Raw genomic sequence first — 15558 nt, 5'->3', positions numbered from 1 at the left:
CGTTTCCTGGGGGCCCCAATAGAACAAGAAGGGGAAGGGTGGTGAATCCCCTTTCTCTTCTTGAGCTGGGACGTCCAGCATCTGCCGTCAGACTTCAGAGCCCCTAGTTCTCGGGCCTCCGGATGCTGGGATTTACACCAGCCACACTCCAGGTCTCAGCCTTCACACCCACCCTGAATTCTATCACCGGCTCTCCTGGGTGTGCAGCTCCAGATGGCAGGTCATGGGACTTCTCCACCTCCTTAACCCCGTGAGCTTATTCACATGATAAATCTCCTCTTTCAGATACCCATACAACCTATGTAACAGAACCTATCAGTTCCATGTATCTGGAGAATCCTGAATAATACAGTAATAGTGGGAAAGTGAGAGAGAGAGAGAGACTGAAACAGAAATTCAGCCCAGAATGGAACCAAGTTTCAATGATGAAGACTTGAGTTAGGAAGCAGATCTCTGGAGGAAACTAACCTTGAGTACAAATAGGAAATTAAAGATCAGTACTAATGAAAACTGAGTTGGAAGGCTGGGCCCCCTCTGAGCCAGGACAGAAACCTCCCAGCTGGTGAGATACAGCTGGTCCTGAGGTCAGAGCAGTGAGTCAGGTGCCCACATGGGCCTGCAGCCCCTGTCACTCAGAGCTGGCCGACCTTGGGCAGGTTAATGTTTTAGTCCCTAGTTTCTTAAAAAAAAAAAATGAAGAAAAGAATAGGGCATTCTGTGGAGGGTTTGTACAAAGTTTAAGTATGCTAATGTTTGCATAGAACTAAAATAGTCATTGCACTATTGTAAGAGCTGGCTGAAGTTTTAAAATATTCTTAAGATATATAAGAACATTTCAAATACCAGGCCTGTAACAGGCATGCAGGTTTCTTATGTTTCTATCAAAAAAGTATACAAGACGCAAAAATTGAGAACTGGATGCTGGCGGCCCCTAGCGAGTCTTCAGGGTAACGTTTCGTTTTAATCTGAGTGGGAACCGCAGGTCTGAGCCCATAAGTAGGGCGGTGAGCACCTACACGTCCCACTCACAGCGGGATCGGGGCTCTCCGGGCGAGGGGCTCCCGGTGACCCCACGTCCTTGGCGGCACAGCTGGTCCCGCTCCGGAGACGCGGTCGTGCAGATCCCAAGTGTTTCCATGTTGAGACAGCACGGAGTGGCCTTGTTTAGAAGCCCTGTAGCTTCAGCAGCAAGGCTAAGTAATCAAGTGGGTAATTGTGGACGGACCTAAATCTGTGTGAACTGACATTAGGAAAGAATATATTTGGTTATATCTGTTCATATAACACGTCCATGAGGCCCGCCCACATGTCAGTGATGGAGCGGGGCGGGGTCAGGGAGAGAGGCATGAGGTCTCCCAGGTGTGGAATTCAGAGGACGCTGGGCGGACTGACATTGTGCACCTGGAACAGAAGACGAAGAGCAGACTTAGGCAGGTATGGGGATCTGCTTTCTGCGCAGCCAAGGCAGGGTAAGCCCTTATCCGGACGGAAGCCGTCTCACTGTGCGTTTCAGCTGTGTAACTATTACAGCCAATAGACCCAAAGGTGTACCGACTCACGTGATAGGAATTAGTTCCTCTTCCAGGAAACAGGTGAAGTTGATTCCGGCTCAGCAGGGAGGTGCTTTAAAATACTGTGTATTAATTTTAAAATGTGAGGGAGCAGATCAGGAGACGCCTGCCATTGAAAAGATATTTCATCACAGTTCCCAGGAGGAGTGGGCATGCATGCCACCCACCAGGGCCACGTAGGGAAGCACCAGAGACAGAAAGAAGGAGATGGAGTGAGGGGAAAATGGGAGACTTTACTGTGGTTTCCACAAGCAAGAATGGGCAGGAAAGGGTAAGCAGGCATGGGATTGGCTGGATTAATGATTTCAGCGGGTTCTGGGGTGGAGGGGGCATCCCTAGTTGTCATGTACTTGGCCCTAGCGTGACAAGGGCAGGTGGATCGTGGCCCAGACTGTGGACCTCCATAAAGGAGGGGGTGCGGGTGTGGACTCTGGATTGACTGGTTTGTATTTGATAAATGCACCCCAGGAAGAGGATGCTTGCTCAGGAGCTGGGGCAGGGTGGGGGGCAGTGAGGGAGGAGGCGGGAGGACAATGCAAGTGACTCAGGCATATTATCGGGTCATCTAGGAAAAGGTGTGTCCAGTGTCAACCTTAAAATTAAATGTTATTTTACTGGCAAATGAGTTTATTTAGGAATGGCAGAGGAATTGCAATTCAGGACATTCAAACTATGGCAAACCACAGTCAAGTTCAGAGAACAAGGAAGAGGAATGTTACTTTATAGAGAAAAAGGAGGAAGCTGGAAGGGGCTGCTTTGACTGAAAGTCCCTTGGAGAAAACCAAGAGGTCAGGGTGGTGGTGGTTTCTCATTAGCTGGGCTGTTGCTGTTTCTCCTTGGCTAGGTTGTGACTGTTTCTCATTGGCTGGGCTGAGGCTGTTTTCTCCTTGGCTGGGCTGAGGCTGTTTCTCATTGGCTAGGTTGTGACTGTTTCTCATTGGCTAGGTTGTGACTGTTTCTCCTTGGCTAGGTTGTGACTGTTTCTCATTGGCTAGCCTGTTGCTCTTTTCATTGGCTGGGCTGTTGCTGTTTCTCATTGGCTGGGCTATTGCTGGGCAAGGAGAAAATCATCCTTCTTCTGAGAATCAAGCTTCTTCCTGCCCAGGAATGTAAAGTAAGCTGCAGCAGAGGGTAGGGGTGAGAGAGCTCCCTTTTAGGGCTTCCCAACTCCGTTTTAAATTGGGTTTCCCTTTATTAATTTTCACACTAGCATATGCATGTATGACACACGTTAAAACATCAACTTTATAGAAACCTGAAATATGACTAATACAAGGGGTACAGCAGGCTCTATTCTATAGGGTCATCTGGGAACCAGGTGCCACACTGAGCGTGTGGTTCCAGGGTCACCCGGGGCATCCATAGCCATCAGCAGAAGGGAAGAGCCGTGAGGATCTTGTGTGTGAGGTTCACAGGCCAGGCCTGGAAGAAGCTCCGTCCATCCAGCTCACATGCCACTGTGAACTTCATCCCAGGACACACATAACTGCAGGGAGGCTGGGGAGATCATCTCGCTGGGAGCCCAGGAAGGGAGGACGCGGTGCTGGTGAGCAGCCACAGTCCTGTCACACAGGGACCACCTGTCACTTTGAGCACTGGGCGGGGCGGGGGGCTAACGGGTTGTGGGGCACGTTTCCAGTCTCCACTGCTTCCTACCCGACCTCCTCTTACGTAGAGGTTCTAGGGACACAAGAAATAGACTCTCAAACACTGATCATTTCACAAGCTAGTGGAAGAAGGAAACATTCCTGCAAGGAGATACTTTGAATTCAGAGTGAGGCATTCAAGCCCAGAGGAGCCCACAAGCGGAGGTGGTGCTGAGGACCAACACCCGCTCAGGTAGACAGAATAAAAGCCCCAAAGATGTCCACATCCGACTCCCTGGAGCCAGCTGCTGTGTTACCTTAGGTGCAAAAAGGGTCTTTGCAGGTATGATTGAGTTAAGGATCTGGGGGGGGGGCGGGGGGGAAATGAGCCTGGATGTTCCAGGTGGACGCAATGTAATCACCAGGGTCCTTGTGGGAGGAGGCAGGTCAGAGAGAGGGAAGGAGGTGTGACCACAGAAGCAGGAGTCCTAGTCAGAGGGAGGATTTGAAGAGGCTACAGTTCTCCTTGAAGGCAGAGGAAGGGGCCCCGAGCCAAGGAATGCAGACGGCCCCCAGACGCTGCTAAAGGTAAAGGAATGGATTCTGCCCTGGAGCCTTCAGAAGGAACGCAGCCCTGCTGACCCCTGATTTTAGCCCAGTTTAACTGATGTTAGCCTTCTGACCTCCTGAACTGTAGGATAATAAGTTGTGTTGTTTGGTGCCACTATGTGAGTGGTTCGTTACAGCAGCAACTGCAAGCTTATTGGGATGAACAGCCTCCAATCCCAAACCTGAAGGGCATTAGCCAGGTGAGGGGGTGAAGTTCAGATCAAGGACAATGTCCTACAGCTGATGGGTCCTCTTGTGTTTGGAGAATGCATGGCGTCCAGTGGGGATGACTGGAGTAGGGGTGGGAAATGGGGACCTGCATATTCCTCTGGGTGGACCTAAAGCCTGAGGGACCCTCCCCGTGCAGTCGTGGTCTCATCAACTCCCTCGCCCACTCCACACGTGTCCGTGCCTGTGGGTGTGTGCATAAGTATATGCGTTTGTACAGTGCATGCGTGCATTCATGGGTGTGCACATGGCAGGGGGGATGGGAGCTGTATCAGGTGGGGCAGGCCTGTGCCTTCACTCAGACAGAAGTCCCCTCAGACATCTCCCTCTCTCATCCCTGAGACACACACTTGGATCACAAAACACGGATTCCCTTTTTGTCGTTTCCCTCACTAAGTTTTGAGTGACTGTGGAGGCAGAGACTGGGACCTAGAACCTGTGTACCCAAGCGCCACATGCAGGGCTGACGCAGTTGGGCCTGTGAGGACATTTATTGATGAACAAGGCAAAGCATGATCCAGAAAACAGGGTATCAGCAATAAGCTGCATAAGTGTAGCCCAGATTCAAGGTCAACAACTGAACTCTAGGAAGGTTTGTACAGTCAGCTGAGGAAACAAAACGTATCTCTGGGGGCAGTGAAGGATTCACAGGACATATCTGGAATCAGCTGGGCGACTGTAGGACCATAGCTGGGTCTCTAGAAACAGCCAAGAGACTGCAGCTGGGTCTCTGGAAACAGCCAAGGGACCACAGCTGGGTCTCTGGAAACAAGTGCTACACATTCTCTCCAAGGAGCTAGTTGATTGTGGGAGGGGCCACATGGTGAATGAATCTCCTAGAAGTTGATTGGGGGTCTCAGGACTCCAGCTCTTGCCTGCAGGAGAATTGACTGGATGACTTCAGGAAGGGACGATTCCACAGGGAAACCCTCCAAATGTCCACTGCAGGCTTTTGCAAGAGTGCCCTCCTGTGTCTTTAGTGCAGAGGCCAGGTGGGCCTGGGGTCAGTTTCTGGCAAGGGCTGCGTACATGCTGGACTTGGCTGTGGGCTCCGTGGACAGCAGGGACACAGCTCTGGCCGCCCTCTGTGCGAGGGCCGGGTGGTCCAGCTGGGCATATATCACCTCCTGGGGGCCTCCTGCAGCAGGGGCCTGAGGAGAGAGACTCAGGGTGAGTATGGGCGGCTGAGGTGAGGGAGGGGCTGTGGGAGGGGAAGACTTTGGTCGCCAGACTCCAGGTGCCCCCGCAGATCCCACCTCCTGAATCGCCATTGTGTAGTCCCCTCCCACAGAGAAGCAGGGTTGGTCTGTGTGACCAGTAGAATATGGCAGAGTGAGGGCCACCTCCGTGGGGCAGCCACAGAAGACATTGTGCCTTCTGTTCCTCCCTCTTTGGGGTCCCTCCCTCTGGGGGAGGCTGGCGGCCATGGAGAAGCCCGTGTGGTGGGGAAACGGGGCTCCTGCCCACAGCCAGGGGACTGAGCCATCATGGAAGTGGGTCTTCCAGCCTCAGTTGAGCCTCAGATGAATGCAGCCCTGGTTAGCATCTTGACAGCAACGTCAGGACAGACCATGAGCCACCACCACCCAGCTGATCCGATTCCTAATTCCTGGCCCAAGAAACTGAGATGATTTTGTTAAGCTGCTAAATTTCAGGGACCTTGGTACCCAGCAGCAGGTGACTAAGGCAAGCACTTACTGAGGTATCCACCTCTCCATTCTTCTCAGGAAATCTGTAGACAGTGGCCAGATCTGGCAGGGAGAGGACAAGGGGTCAGTTCTCTGGGGTGGACCTTAGGAGGCAAATATGCCCGACCTCATAGCTTCATATTTTGTCTCCCACCCGATCTGGAACATCCTAGGATGCTCCCAAACGCCCCCTACCACATTGCTTCCTGATGGCACTGAATCCCCACTTCCCCCTCCCAGACCTGTCCCCCATCCTTGTCTTTACCTGGTGTCCCATCTGGGACGTCAACAGCTGGGCTGAGCCTGAGGAGAGAGAACATGTGAGCCCTCAGGGCTGCCTGGGGGCAGGGGATTGGGGGCCCGGGGGTCATTCCCAGGAGCCTCACCTCTCCTGGGGCCTCTGCTCCTCACTTTGGCTTCTGGGGGGCCCTGAGGACAGTCAGGTGTGAATTAAGAAGAGAAGCCTTCTTCCCAACACCCCAAACAGCCTGCCTGGGTCACCGCACCCTGTCCCTGAGACCTACCCCGTTTTCTCTCATGCTGACGATGGAGGAGGAAAAGGCCCAGGAGGAGGAGACAAAGGAGAAAGGCCACAGGGACCCCGATGAGAATATAAACATGCTCTGTCGACAGGCCTGTGGGAGCTGGGAGGATGGAATCCGATTACCAGCAGCATGCATTTATCGCGCACCAGCAGCATACCCACCACGCACTGGGGGCTTGTCGTGTTCCCACTTACGTATCAATCTCTCATGCCCAATAGTCCTGTGACATGGGACTCATTATCCCCACTTTACAGAACCGGGTCTGAGCGCTCAAGTCCTCTGTCCACAGGGCGTTGGTCGAGCTGGAATATGACCAGCACCAAAGCCCCTTCTTTCCGCCTTTCCCCAAAGAGCGCGCACCGGGTTCCTGCTTCTGCGTCGCCCTGGCCCATCAGGACGGTTACCGTCCTGCGGGTGCGTCTGTGTCTCCGAGGAGTGAGGAGGGTCTGGGTCAGAGGCCTGATCTGGACAGAGAAGCCTCTGAGTCCCCCATCCCCACCTCCAAGGGGTCTCCTCCCCGGACCCCGACCTGCTCCCTCTAGAACAGCCCCATGGACCTTTCTGTGAGGATGGTTACCACCACGGTAGTCACGCGGGACAATTTTCATTGAAATTTAGGTTAACTGAAGTTAAAAGTCAGATCGCCAGCTGCACTGGCCACTTCGCTACCCCTGGCCAATGACACCCTCCCGGGATGACGCAGATACACAGCATCTCCTTCCTGCAGGAGGCTGTGTGGGACAGCGCTGCTCTCCACGCTTTGTGCACCTTTACAGAGACGGAAACCCAGTAGGAATCGGGAGCGGGCACCTCGGCCTGCTCACCTCCTTCTGGGTTCCCACCCCAAGCACAAGAACCCCCATCTCTGATCTCTTCCTGCTTTTCACAGCAATCCCTGATGGGGCGGAACTGCTCTTCTATGAGTGGAGAAGCCAAGACCGATGTCCTCGAGCTGCCTGAAGCCCAGCCTTTAGCAGGTGAGAGGATGGTGCACCAGCCATGCGCTGGACTCCACGCATGCGCCTTTGGTCCCTCACCTCCTTTACATCCCCTAAGTGCTGTGCTCAGCGTTGCTCATTTTACAGGTGGTCCAACTGAGGTCTTGGGGGCTGGTACACCCACAAGGTCGGAGCCCTTCATCCCCTCTTGTGGTCAGCGCCCCCTCCCTCCCACTGCTCCAGAGCTGGAATCCTCAACATCCTTTAAAATAGAATATTTCATTTCTTGGAGCATCCTTTCCTCAACACTGTGTCCTTGGTCCAGGATCCACGACCCCATCCTGCGTTTTAACGCCGTCGCTGCCTGAGCTTCCCCTGATGACATTTACTACGATTTAAAATAGCATATATGGTGGGGATGGTGGTGTGCTGAATTGGGCGATTGGGAATGACATGTATACACTGATGTGTATAAAATTGATGACTGATTAAAAAAAAATAAGATAATTAAGATAATTATCTTCTAAAGATAAGATAATTATCTTCTGAAGATAATTAAGTCAGTGAAATTAATGGAGATGGGGGAACAAATACATAAAACAATCAAAAATATTATTAATAAATTAAAAGCGAAACTACCCACAGGCAAGGTCTGTGTATCTCTATATCTGACACATTGTAAATAATAAATGAAGATTTGTTCTGCCATTCTCTAAAAAAATAAAATAAAATAAAATAGCATATATGTTATACACGTACAAATATATAGCAATATATTTACATCTATAATGTATATTACATATTATATAAATATGCTTAATGCTTAAATAATTATAAATATATTTTAAATTGTGTTTTTAACTTATATATGTATAATTTAATTTATATGAATAATTTAAATTATACATAATTATGCTATACATAAAAATTATATCAATTATACATATTTAATATATATTATGGTACACATTTTAATATTTACATATACAAATTATAGTAATACATAATACATGATAACATAATATATAACACACATTACTCATGTAACAATATAGTAATGTATATTATATTGTATTACTTATATATTTAATAGTGTATATTCTAATATACTTAAATTATAGATCTGAAATTTTACATTGTAAGTTATATGTTTATATTTATATATGCCCGTATATACTGATATACGTCTCTATTATTCATTCTAATGAATTCTCCCGCTAAAGTTTGGGAGGCCAGGGACCCTTTCTCCTCATTCACCGTGTGCATCAGTCCCACGGCAGGAGGGTGTCTGGTGCACACGAGGTGAGAGGAAAATATTTCCTCGGTATTAATAAGATTAGCACTTCTCCAGGTTGTCCCATTTGACAGCATATTTAAGCGGGTGTCCTGTGTAAGTGAACTCCTGTGTCCCCAAAGCAGCACGGCGGGGTCGGTGCCCCAGGAGGGTGTTCAGGGGGTCAAAGTGTCCCCAGTGGGCGCTGACTCCAGGACATCCTGGGGGCTGACTGCGCACAGGGACAGGGATGGCCTCATCCCAGAGGTCCCCCAAAGCACCATCCAGCCCTGGTCAGGGGTCCAGGACCATGTGACGTGCCCGATGGAGGGTGGGACACATGGCCTAGGGGCCCCACAGATTCTCACCCAGTGGAAAGGACAGTCCACACCATCCTGAGGGAAAAGACACAGGTTCCCTTGAAGGGGTCTGTCCCCACCCCATCTCTGGAAGCCCACTCCCCGCCAGCCCAGCAGGGCCAGCTCTGTGCCCACCCTGATGCTGGGGCTGAGTGTCCAGGCCACTGTGGTGTCCAGGTGAGACCAGGCTCTAGAGACCTGAGCCAGGTGTGAAGGCAGACGTGTGTGCAGAGGGAAGAGGGAGCCAGAGGGCTTGGGGGTCAGGAGGGGGCAGGGGAGCCTGTGGACGGAGGACACAGCTGGGGACAGGGTCCAAGGACCTGGGGCAAACCTGAGGGCAGGGCAGAGAGCTCCTCACCTGTCACCACCAGCTCCAGGGCATCCCTGGGCTCAGACCAGAGACCACCTGTCCGATAGAGGCACTGATAATGCTGGGCAGTGTCTCCATGCACAGCGGTGATGCTGAATCTGGCCTCTGTCTGTTGTGGACCAATTTGAGACACAGTATCCTCATCCTTGAAGTCACTCCTATTTTCCTTCCTCTCCAGACGGAATCCCTCAACCCCAGCAGGGCCCCTGCACACAATGGTCACAGGCCACCCCTGGGGGCTTACAGAGTCTGGCTCAGCCGTGGTGGAGCGTCTGGGCAGGGTCCCTAGGATGGGTAAGAGCAGACTCTCAGCATCCATTACGTGAAAATCATCACATCACATAATTCAACCATTTTTGTTGCTCAGTTCAGTACTTTTTTTTTTTTTTTGAAACTTGCAAAGTTGTGCAACCATCACCACAATACAATTTTTTTTTTTTTTTTTTTGGCTGCACTGCATGTGGGATCTTAGTTCCCCAACCAGGGATCAAACCCACACCCCCTGCATTGGAAGCGTGCAGTCTTAACCACTGGACCACCAGGGAAGTCCCGCAATCCAATCTTAGAGCATTTCCATCATCCTCCGCCAAAAGACCCCCCCATGCCCATTCTGTGAGCCTCTAAATTCTCATTACTGCGGAGTTATTTTCCCCACTTGACTTAAGGACCCTGAGACTTGGTCACATCTTGCTCAGAGTGACATGGGAGGTGTCAGAACAGACTGGGGGCCCCCGGGCATGTCTGCTGCAGGGGGCGGCTCCCTCCCTGCCCACGGCCACTCTAGGGGGACAGAGAGAGGGCTGTGAGGGTGGCATAGGATGGGAATGACCGGGTCATTCCTGGGACAAGGAAAGCAGGGGTCTCAGTCGGTAGGAATGATCTGGGCTGGGTCTGAAGGGCAGCTGCCAATCCCAGGTGGGATTGTGTGGGGTGAGGGGCGCAGTCTGCAGAGCGGCAGCGGAAGTGTGTGTGTGTGTGTGTGTGTGTGTGTGTGTGTGTGTGTGTAGGAGCTGGAGCACAGATCTGATCCCACATTCCCCAGCAGGCAAGTGTCTCTGTGTCCAATGCGAGTCTTCTGTGCTTTCATCCCTGGGTTTTCTCTGTACTTTTACCTTCGTCTCAGCTTATTTCCATTTCCCTGTTACTGAAGCTCTGGAAACCCCATCTGTCTCAGCTAGCCTGCGGGCAGGGGGAAGAGCGGGTTTGTAGCCCTGAAACAGGAAGTTGGCCTCACATTCAGCAAAATCCCATAGAGGCAGGGGGCTGGCAGAGGTCACTCATTCACTCTTTCTTTCTTCTGACCACATCTTAGTTCCCATCTATCTGTTTACTGATGCCTCCATGTACCACTGGTTCCACAAATATGAGAAACACCCAGGATGCCTGCCTTCTTGGGGCTGAAAGTCTAGAGAGAGGATAGACATTGACCAATAATTGTGCAAATCCACGGGTACAAACGGTGACACGTGCCCTCGGGGTGAGTGGGGGAATCTCGGGGGCAGACGGGAGGCAGAGCTGCCGTCCTCTGGGAGGTCCGAGGGAAGAGGTATCTGAGCTGAGATCTGAGGTCACGGATGAATTACCCAGGCCGAGGGACAGGGGGACACCGGGCATTCAGGGTGGTGAGGAGGTCCGGAGCTGAGTGGGAAGATGGCATTTAGAAAGGGAAAGAAAACCAAGGTAACTGAGATAAGTGAGCCAGACAGCGTGGGGACAGACAGATCCAGACCGAAGAGAGATGCGTGGGTCTCAGTCTGTCTGAAGGTAAACTGTGAGAGGACTCTAAGGAAGATTAAGGTTTTCCTGAAGATAAATTATATACTATATATATATTTAAAGTTTTTAAGTAAAACTTTAAAATGATCATTTAAAACCACATCACTGTGTGATATAGTCTGTACGGGAGGATGGAGACGGTGGGATTGAGGATGATTCTCAGAGTCTGCCCTTGGCGAGGTCATGTTCTCTGCCCAGGGGCTGCTGAGGGAGATCTGGGCTTGTGTGGGGAGAGCTCGTGGGCTCAGCCTGGTCCTTATGATCTGAATTGTCCCTGTGGGCCATCAGAGCAGAGGTGGAGAACGCGGGAGAGACCGGGCGAGGGTTATATGTTTGGGGTTGTTTGCAATTCGAGGTGTATGTCAGGGCCCCCAGGATCGGCTCCACTCTCACCTACATCTGCCTGCGGGGTGCAGAGGGGATTGGGGAGAAGACTCACCCGCCTGCGTGTGGATCGTGTGGCCCAGACAGAGCACTGGAAGAGAAGTTCTAGTGAGAAAGACGCCCACTATACGGTTTCCTCATGGGGCTGCAGTCAAGGGGGGGCCTTGAGGACCCAGCGGGGTAGGGGGGTGGTCATCGTCCCGTAATTTCCCGACACCCCTGTCAACACCGCATCTGAGTACGAGCCCTCTCCTTGCTCTGAAATAGTCTCAAGACAAACCCCCAACCCCTCTTCCAAGCAGGTGTTCCTCCCCGGCCCCCAGCCCTTCTCAGTCTGCACTCAACCCCATACCCAGGCACCATTTCCAGCACTGAACCTTCCGTGGTAAGACTTAGGTCTTGGCCAGAGCTGAGGGGGACCACTTTGCCCCCCTAGGGCCCCAGCGTCTTCTGGGCTGGAGTCGGGACAGAGCTGGGAAGCAGAGCCCCTCTGCCCCTGGATTCCTACCCCTCCATTCCAAGACTCACCTAGGCCCAGGAGGGTGGTGGGACGGGGCAACATGGCCCAGCCCCGGCCCCTGGCACCGTCCTGGAGTTTGTGAGTGAAGGACAGAGCCTGTAGGCGACACGAGAGAAGAGGATGTGGTGGCTAGGGGCCCTTTCTGGGGTTTCGACATCAACGGCCTCACACAAAGGGGAAGAGCTCTCTCTCCCCTCCCATCCACGCTTCCCACGAACGAGACAGAGGCGGGGCCTGGCTTCCAAAAGATGTTTGTTCGCCCTGTACACTGATGAGGCTGAACTCATCTCTGGAGGCGCCCCCTGAGGTGGGAGCCTCATTCTCCATCTGTGGGGCAAGCAGTACACAGATTTGTGCGGCAAACTGACTTGACTGTTGGTCCCAGCTCCACACGACAACCATCTGTTCTTGGGCAAAGAGTTACACCACTTTATGCCAACGTTTCCTCGTGTTTAAAATGGGAAGCCCCAAATCCCCCTCCAAGGATTTAATATTACAATATATGTTACACACCCAGCAAGGTATTGAGCTCATTAAAAATCTCTCACTAACATGGGTTCTCTGCCTATCTTCCCGAAGTGGCATGGGAACCAGGGAAGGGGAGGCTGGTCCGTCAGCACATGCAAAATCCTAAAGGGATGGGATAATCAGGAGACAGACCTTGGGAGCAGGGCCAGGGATGGGGAGGGCGTTTGTGCACACGGAGCCCAGCAGGACAGGAGCCCCATCACGGAATCTCACGTCCACCACCCCTGAGGCCAGGGAAGAGCTGCTTCTCCCAGGGGTAGCTGCGCCAGATATTGATGGTGGTCTACACAGCAGCCGATGCTCACTTTTTCCTTATTAACAGAAACCTAGTTCTGTTTGAGTGGCTATGTTCCAACCCTGGGGCTGGGGGATAGGGGGAGTGCAGAGGATAAAATTTGGGTTAAGGCAGTCCAGCAATCCCATTTGCAGTGATTGGTCCAGAGGGGGCACATGACCATGTATGGCCAATGATACTTAAAGCAGGATATATCAGGGTTTCTGGGAATCATATTTCTCTCAATAACAGAGGGTCTCATAAGACTTTCACCTCCTTTTCTCCTGTCCATGGGCAGCTATATCATGATGATGTGATATCTGGAGCTGCAACAGCCATCTTGCAACCATGAGGCAACAAGCTTGACTACAATAGCAGAAATACTGAACAAACTGAGGGGAAAGAATACAAGATCCAGGGTTCATAGAAGGTCCCCAAGTGCTGAACCAGCCCTGGGACTGCCTATCCCTGGAATTCTTAATAAGTAAACAATAAATGCACTAGATTTTCTGTCAAAATTTCAGACTAAATCTGTGGACCACACTCCATTTTAAAATAATAATTTAAAAACTAAAATTGCTTAATAGACTATTTTAAAGCTCTTCTTAAATGCCTCAAAGAAATGAACACTAAGTGAAGGCTATGTAGTCAAAAATTAAAGGAAGACAGGATTCCCCAGAGTCAAGTTGAATGCTGAACATGGCTCTCACCTTGACAGTGATGCATGAAGTTTTATTTTCATGGCCTTGCAGATGGTAGAGGCTAAAGGATAAAGTCCAGGGGTCACCCTCATTGACTAACACCAGCCAGCCCTACGTATCTGTGTCTTTCTGGTCTCTCTCTCTGTCTCTCTCTCTCATCTTCATTAGCGGCTTTTATCAGGTTTATTGAGGGATAATTTGCAGACAGCCAACTGCATCCATTAAATATGTGCAATTCAATGAGCTCTGGTAGTTGTGAAACCACCATCATAGTCAAGATTTCCATCACCACCAAGATTCCATGTTCCCTTTGTGAAAATAAGCAAAGTAACCTCATTTAAAATGGAGTCGGGAAGCCCTGAAAGGGGAACACTCAGGCATGTAGCACTTGGTGCAGCCTGCACTCCCAGTAGGGAGAAGGAAGACAAGAATTATTTAGACAAGGGAGGACATTAATTACATGGGAATTTCATCCCCTGCTTTAAGAAAAAGAAGGAAGATCCTTCCGTGCCCCAGCAACAATGCTCTAACCACTGCTTCCAGCCAATGAGAAAATGTCAAACCTCTAACTCTTGTTCTTCAGTGAATTTCTGTTCAAAATAATCCTTCCCCATTTCCTCCTAAAACCCGATAAGAGGTGACCTCCCCTTTATCTCTTTTTTTTTTTTTTTTTTTTTTTTAAAAGGAATTCCTTTATTTTTTTTTTATTATTTATTTATTTTTGGCTGTGTTGGGTCCTCGTTTCTGTGCAAGGGCTTTCTCTAGTTGCGGCAAGCGGGGGCCACTCTTCATTGCGGTGCGCGGGCCTCTCACTATCACGGCCTCTCTGGTTGCGGAGCACAGGCTCCAGACGCACAGAGCTCAGTAGTTGTGGCTCACGGGCCTAGTTGCTCCGCGGCATGTAGGATCTTCCCAGAGCAGGGATCGAACCCGAGTCCCCTGCATTGGCAGGCAGATTCTCAACCACTGTGCCACCAGGGAAGCCCTCCCTTTATCTCTTTAGACTTGCCTGTGATCCACCATAGCTGGCCTGTCCCAAATAGCAATTTTCTGCTATTCCCGAATAAACCATTTTGCTGCTAAGGTAACTGGCTATTTTATTTTTAAGGTCGATACTCTTTGGTCCCAGGTGATCACTGCCAACCACAGAATGTCACTTTCTCTCTGGCTCTACAAGGATTGAGTCATTAGCCACTGGAGTTACTCACCTTCGACACACCCTGAAGGGTGTTCAAGGCAGGGATCAGGAAGGAGGCACTCTGTGCTCTGGGAAAACTGGCAGAACAGGACTTCAGAGAGTTAGATATTTTCAGGAGAAGATTTTATGAACCCAATTTCTTGCATCTTCTCGTACTTAGAAAAGCACTAAAGTCATTAACTAAGGTATCTATTCCTCATGAGTAGCAGCAACTTTCTACAGAGATGTGTGCTTGACGGCATGTACCCCTTCTCCAAAGTCACATAGATGCTGATATCGGAGCAGTTCCTCAGAGCTCGCTGAGAGGCTGTCTCGTGGGCCACAGTCCTCAGTATGTCCCCAAATAAAACGGAACCTCACGACTCTCACTGTGCATTTTTATTTCAGTCAACACCATTGATCTTTCTTTTCTTTTTAGAAAATATGTACCTGCTAACTTATTTTTTTATTGAAGTATAGTTGATTTACAATATTGTGTTAGTTTCAGGCATACAGCAAAGTGATTTGGTTTTATATATATATATGAAAAAAAGAATACGTGTGTGTAACTTACATATTCTTTTTTTCAATTCTTTTCCACTATAGGTTATTACTAGACTTCCCTGTGCTATACAGCAAATCCTTGTTTATCTATTTAATATATGGTAGTGTGTATCTGTTAATCCCATACTTCTAATTTATCCCTCCCCTCCTTTCGCCTTTGGTAACCATAAGTTTGTTTTCTATGTCTGTGAATCTGTTTCTGTTTTGTAAATAAGTTCATTTGTACTATTTTTTAGATTCCATATGTAAGTGATATCATGTAATTGTCTTTTTCTGTCTGACTTCACTTAGTATGATAATCTCTAGATCCATCTAAGTTGCTGCAAATGGCATTATTTCATTCTTTTTTATGACTGGGTAATATTCCATTGCATATATGTACCACATCTTCTTTATCTATTCACCTGTCATGGACTCTTAGGTTACTTCCCTATCTTGGCTATTGGGAATAGTGCTGCAATGAACAT

The 15558-nt window shown here is 49.9% G+C and overlaps 1 protein-coding gene across 1 annotated transcript; it reads right to left on the bottom strand.

The window, feature by feature from the left end:
* Window positions 1-4609: 4609 nt before the first annotated feature.
* Window positions 4610-11976, bottom strand: LAIR1 (leukocyte associated immunoglobulin like receptor 1). The gene is made up of 9 exons (XM_061172526.1): window positions 11856-11976; window positions 11383-11418; window positions 9156-9452; window positions 6632-6691; window positions 6207-6326; window positions 6069-6111; window positions 5948-5985; window positions 5693-5745; window positions 4610-5145 (listed from the first exon to the last, which is right to left on the bottom strand). Exons 1-9 carry the CDS (start codon window positions 11887-11889, stop codon window positions 4999-5001), a joined length of 828 nt encoding a protein of 275 aa, XP_061028509.1. The 5' UTR covers window positions 11890-11976; the 3' UTR covers window positions 4610-4998.
* Between the last annotated feature and the right edge of the window lie 3582 nt (window positions 11977-15558).

Source organism: Eubalaena glacialis, chromosome 18, assembly GCF_028564815.1.
Source record: "Eubalaena glacialis isolate mEubGla1 chromosome 18, mEubGla1.1.hap2.+ XY, whole genome shotgun sequence".
Classification (NCBI taxonomy): domain Eukaryota; kingdom Metazoa; phylum Chordata; class Mammalia; order Artiodactyla; family Balaenidae; genus Eubalaena; species Eubalaena glacialis.
The sequence above is the reverse complement of the archived record's forward strand: the minus strand, read 5'-3'. Positions and strand labels throughout refer to the sequence as shown.

Excerpts from the sequence above, each read along its gene's own strand:
- LAIR1 (XM_061172526.1), bottom strand. The coding sequence starts at position 11,889 with ATGTTGCCCCGTCCCACCACCCTCCTGGGCCTAG. Across the intron at positions 11,419-11,855 it reads CACCACCCTCCTGGGCCTAG|TGCTCTGTCTGGGCCACACG; the intron begins GTGAGTCTTGGA and ends CTTCTCTTCCAG. Across the intron at positions 6,112-6,206 it reads TCAGCATGAGAGAAAACGGG|GGCCCCCCAGAAGCCAAAGT; the intron begins GTAGGTCTCAGG and ends GACTGTCCTCAG.